Raw genomic sequence first — 5,780 nt, 5'->3', positions numbered from 1 at the left:
TCTGTGAGAGCTGGAATTCGTATTGGTTGGTAGGTGATCAAATACTTATGTCATGCAAAAAAATGCAAATTAATTATTTAAAAATCATACAATGTGAATTTCTGAATTTTTGGTTTAGATTCCGTCTCTCACAGTTGAAGAGTACCCATGATAAAAATTACAGACCTCTACATGCTTTGTAAGTAGGAAAACCTGCAAAATCAGCAGTGTATCAAATACTTGTTCTCCCCACTGTAGCAATGCACAACTGAGTTTTTATAGTTTTATACAAATCATAATATGTCCATCTCAGCTTTGCTTCAAAGAGAAAACTCCTCCTCTCCCTGACAGGAAACACCTTGCTAGACTAACTTCCCTATGCTACCTCCCTCACATCTCCCTTGTTTAAACTAAAGATAGCTTTCAACCTGCACTTCCTGTCTCCCTGACTCAGAGAGAAAAGTCTCCTCTCCGAGACAGCTGGGCCTAAATTGTCCTTAAACATGATACACAAAATTAAAACATGAACCCAACGTGTATTGAATAAACTCCCATACTGATACATGATTAATAGTGAATCTTGCTAAACATACGTTACTTTTTTTAGATTATAATTGATTATATGACAGACATTACAAGACAAAACAATATCTAATAAAATATTTAAAATAAGAGTGTACTTTTTCCTACCACACAATATAATGTCTTCTATTTAGATGTTGATACATAAAGATTTTTGTTTGATACTTGAGAAGTTTTTCTTGGACTTAAAGGAACAAATGTTATTCCATGTCACCAGTCTCAGGATCAGAAGAGTCTCCAGTCTGGTCTTCAGTCTCTGGTTGTAAAAGTGGATGTGAGTTCCTGGCTGGTTGTGGTCCTCCACAGTCCTCTCCATCAGCTTCTGTTTCTATCAAAGCAACACATTTATGCGTTTTGACACGAGAACGCCGGGCAAATCTTTTGTTACAAAAACTGCAGCTGAATCTTTTCTCTCCTGTGTGGACTATGGCCATGTGTGACCGTAAACTTCCACTCCGTGCAAAAGATTTCTTACAAACTGAGCAGCTGAAAAGCTTTTCCCCTGTGTGAGTTATCATGTGTCTCTTCAGGGTTCCACTATCAGAGAAAGCTTTACCACACTCAGAGCAGCTGAAAGGTTTCTCTCCTGAGTGAGTTCTCATGTGTCTCTTAAGAGCTGACCTGAAGCTAAATATTTTTCCACACTCAGAGCAGCTGAATGTTTTCTTACGTCTTGAATCATGTTTCAGAGAGTTTAAATCTGACTGAGGTTCTGGTCCTCCACAATTCTCTCCATCATCTTCTATTTCCATCGGACCAACACATTTATGTCTTTTGAAATCAGAACACCAGGCAAATCTTCTGTTACATACTGAGCAGCTGAAAGGTTTTTCTCCTGTGTGGATTCTCATGTGTGTCTTTAAACTTCCATTTCGTGTAAAAGATTTATTACATACTGAGCAGTTGAAAGGTTTTTCTCCTGTGTGAGTTCTCATGTGTGTCTTCAGGGTTCCACTATTAGAGAAAGTTTTAACACACTCAGAGCAGCTGAAAGGTTTCTCTCCTGTGTGAGTTCTCATGTGTCTCTTCAGATTTTCCTTGCGGCCAAATCTTTTCCCACACTCAGAGCAGCTGAATGTTTTCTTACATCTTGAATCATGTTTCAGAGAGTTTAGAGCTGACTGAGGTTCTCTGGTCTCCTTCCAATCAGCACTGTCATCAGTCTCAGGTTCAGAAGAGTCTCCAGTCTGGTCTTCAGTCTCTGGTTGTAAAAGTGGATGTGAGTTCCTGGCTGGTTCTGGTCCTCCACAGTCCTCTCCATCAGCTTCTGTTTCCATGTGTTGAGTTTGTCTCTGATGAAGCTGTGAGGACTGAGCTTCCTCTTCATCATCTTCACTCTTCACAGGGACAGGAGTGAATGGGAACTTGGTGATATCAGCCTCCTCCAGCCCTTGAAGCTGCTCTCCCTCCTGACTGCTCCACAGTTCCTCCTGTTCCTCTTTAATGTTTGGGGGGGGCTCTGGCTCCTGCTGGTCCACACTGGAGCTACACTCCTGCTGCTCAGGGGGAACCTCTTCTTTAACCACCAACAGCTGCTCAACATCTGCAGGAAACAGGAAACACACTCAGGAAACAAAATCAAGTACAGACAATGGTTTAGTCAATACTTTTAGCTACTATAACAAATGGTTAGACAGTACTATTAGCAGCTGAATGTTTTCTTACGTCTTGAATCATGTTTCAGAGAGTTTAAATCTGACTGAGGTTCTCTGGTCTCCTTCCAATCAGCACTGTCATCAGTCTCAGGATCAGAAGAGTCTCCAGTCTGGTCTTCAGTCTCTGGTTGTAAAAGTGGATGTGAGTTCCTGGCTGGTTCTGGTCCTCCACAGTCCTCTCCATCAGCTCCTGTTTCCATCTGACCAACACATATATGTGTTTTGACATCAGAACGCCAGGCAAATCTTTTGTTACAAAAACTGCAGCTGAATCGTTTCTCTCCTGTGTGGACTATGGCCATGTGTGACCGTAAACTTCCACTCTGTGCAAAAGATTTCTTACAAACTGAGCAGCTAAAAGGTTTCTCTCCTCTGTGGATTCTCATGTGTGTTTGTAAATGTCCACGATGTGTAAAATATTTCTTACAGACTAAGCATCTAAAAGGTTTTTCTCCTGTATGAGTTCTCATATGTTTCTTAAGATGTGCCTTGAAGCCAGAGCAGCTGAATCGTTTCTCTCTGGTCTGGTCTTCAGTCTCTGGTTGTAAAAGTGGATGTGAGTTCCTGGCTGGTTCTGGTCCTCCACAGTCCTCTCCATTAGCTTCTGTTTCCATGTGTTGAGTTTGTCTTTGATGAAGCTGTGAGGACTGAGCTTCCTCTTCATCATCTTCACTCTTCACAGGGACAGGAGTGAATGGGAACTTGGTGATATCAGCCTCCTCCAGCCCTTGAAGCTGCTCTCCCTCCTGACTGCTCCACAGTTCCTCCTGTTCCTCTTTAATGTCTGGGGGGGGCTCTGGCTCCTGCTGGTCCACACTGGAGCTACACTCCTGCTGCTCAGGGGGAACCTCTTCTTTAACCACCAACAGCTGCTCAACATCTGCAGGAAACACATACAGAGAAATGTTGTGGAACTGTATCTTATCACCTGGATTGTGATTGTTATAAAGAAATACTGGTTGTTCAGTCAGTTACTTAGGTTACATCTACACTGCTAGTCTTCCTTTTCAGCCTTGGAAAACTGTTGGAAAAGCTGTTGACTGACATATTAGTGCCCTCTTGTGGTGAAATAATGCCACTGCGCTGTTGAGCACAAAGTGACGCAGACTGTAATTAAAGTGACTATATGTAAGTTTTTAATGTTTCTGTAACGGTCATTTTTCATATTATGATCTTAAATGAGCTGTAACAGCAAACAAGACTAACAGTGAAAAGAACACAATTTTTAGGTAGCTTTTATTAGTGCCGTTGCTCTGGTTCTATATTTTTACCACGTAGTCACAGAATGATTTCTGGCAGGTAGACAACGTAACATTAACATTCTGAAGGGTCACAGATTTTTTCGTAATACCGGAAAAGCCTGAGCGAAAGCCAGGAGAAAGGTAGCAGAATATTTATTTTTATAGGCTAGGCGTAGTTGTATTTTAATGTTATTTTAGAAGTATACAGGGGGCAGGGCCTTCACAAAAAAGGACATTAAATGAATAACTAAAAGCTAAAAGGGAACGCGACGCCAGGCGAAAACGCGAGTCAACTTCGGTGGGGCTTTCAACAGATGGAGACAATTACGGGATTGTATCTGATTCCAAACCCACCCAGAATAGGCCCTCAGGTAAGTAGGTTAAGTTACCGTAAGCAGCACTTGAAATGAAACGATGTATCTGTAACGTATTCTCTTATTGTAAATTAATGATTTTCTGTCTGAGAAAAACATTCATCGCGACTATATGACCTCCCGCTAACGCTAACTCAGTAATACAGTGGGCAATAAAGCACCGTAAAGAAAAGACCTTTACGACAGCAGATGTGGTAAAAACACTATCACTTGTGTCCAAAGTGGCCGCTAGAATCAACACAAACTGAAAGTTACATATAGCCACTTTAAGAGGCATAACAAGAGACTTGTCAGAATAACAGAGTGTGAAGTGGACTTTACTGCATTCAAATAGTTCAAGTTGTGTGTGTCTCTGATGAACCGTGAGTAAAACTGGTCATTTTTGTCTGAAATGCAACCATTGCTGCAGTCTGCAGCAGAGACTGTCGACATGTGTGTTCCAGGATAGTGACTTGTCAATACAAACACCAAGATACTTGTATGAGTGGGCCTGAGTGATGGTTTGGTTGTGGATGACCTGTGGTCACCGACTCCCCGAGGGTCAAACACCATCTCTTCAGTCTTGGAAACATTTAGAACAAGGTGGTTATCGTTGTACCAATTCACAAACTTGTTTACCTTACTTGTGTGAGTGTTGTGAGCTCCACTCTCTCTGGCTTGGAAATGTAAGATTTGTTATTTGGGTACTGAGTGATTACTTTTTGGGGTAACACGTTATTTTTACAAAAGTTAATGTAATCATGTGTATTATCAGTGATAGCATTTGTGGCCTCCTCTAACACCAGACTATGAAAGAGTTCCCAGTTGGTACGGGAGAAACAGCCTTTTAAAGCTTCAGTGCCATCATTATCATGTTCATGTGTCTAGTTTTACATTTTAATTTTGTTGAAGAAAACAAGTATATAATTAGTGGTGTTTCTTTGATTTGTTTACATATTGTTCTTGCACTACTGGAAATGTTTCTGACAAATAAGATGTTTACATGCTGAACCCTTGTTTCTTTGATGTTAAAAGTTGCACTTTTGATAAGGTTTTGCCTATATTTTTGTAATATAATAAACATTGTTCCACTGTTTGAAACTATTTCAGCTTGTGTAGGCCTATCAGTGCTTTCTGAACATATTGAACACACTTTTAAAAATACCGCGATAAAACCGTGATAATTTTGGTCACTATAACCGTTACATCCCTAACTATGAACAACCAACAATGAGGAGCATCTATTGAACTATCAGTACGACCTATTCGGGACAAGCCCAGAGATTGGGATGATCCAGTTACCTGATGGCGTGAGCTGGAATGAGCTAGAAACACGAAACTTGGCCCAATGATTGGAAGTGATGTGCATTAGGTTCCCAAGAAATATGAGCCCAATCGGCCACATGGTGGCGCTATAATCAAGGCTTAAATACGTGACTTTTTGAAAGGCCACGCCGCTCACACCCTAAGTCAGACTGAACTGAAATTTCTAACACATACGCAGCTCAATGTGCTCTACAAAAAAGTCTCTTGTACCGTCCGCCATGATAGATTTTTTTGCTTATTTGTATAATGTGAAAAACAGTTAAACGAATAGAACTTTGTCAATTTCGAGTCTATCAAGGCCAAAATTTGTACATAAATGAGCAAGATTTGTCAAAAAACATGGCCGCCATCAATCAAAGAACTTCTTAAAGGGCGGGGCCAGCAGTGAATTGCCTATAACTCAAGTTCTGCCACAGCAATCTTGTCTAAAATTGATGGAGACATCTGACACCACGACTGGAATGTATGAACCAAGTTGGGTTAAAATCCGTTTAAGGGGGCGAAATCGTGGGACTTAAAAGAAATGCCAATAAACCAGAGCACGTTTTTCTCCCATCCATGAATGCTGTATGCACTAGCCAGACCTTCCTCCGCAGCGCTGTGGAGAAGGTCTGGACGAGGACTCGAGACTAGTGTGAAAGGAA

General features: G+C 41.1%; 1 protein-coding gene across 1 annotated transcript; it reads right to left on the bottom strand.

Annotated features, from left to right (window-relative positions):
• Positions 1–665: 665 nt before the first annotated feature.
• LOC118493425 (oocyte zinc finger protein XlCOF6.1-like) lies at positions 666–2,836 on the bottom strand. The gene is made up of 2 exons (XM_035993147.1): positions 2,532–2,836; positions 666–1,425 (listed from the first exon to the last, which is right to left on the bottom strand). The coding sequence occupies exons 1-2, from the start codon at positions 2,828–2,830 to the stop codon at positions 762–764; spliced, it is 963 nt and encodes a 320-aa protein (XP_035849040.1). The 5' UTR covers positions 2,831–2,836; the 3' UTR covers positions 666–761.
• Positions 2,837–5,780: the final 2,944 nt, after the last annotated feature.

This window comes from Sander lucioperca, chromosome 16 (assembly GCF_008315115.2).
Source record: "Sander lucioperca isolate FBNREF2018 chromosome 16, SLUC_FBN_1.2, whole genome shotgun sequence".
Lineage (NCBI taxonomy): Eukaryota > Metazoa > Chordata > Actinopteri > Perciformes > Percidae > Sander > Sander lucioperca.
Note: the sequence above shows the minus strand (reverse complement) of the source record. Positions and strands in the feature narration are given on the sequence as shown.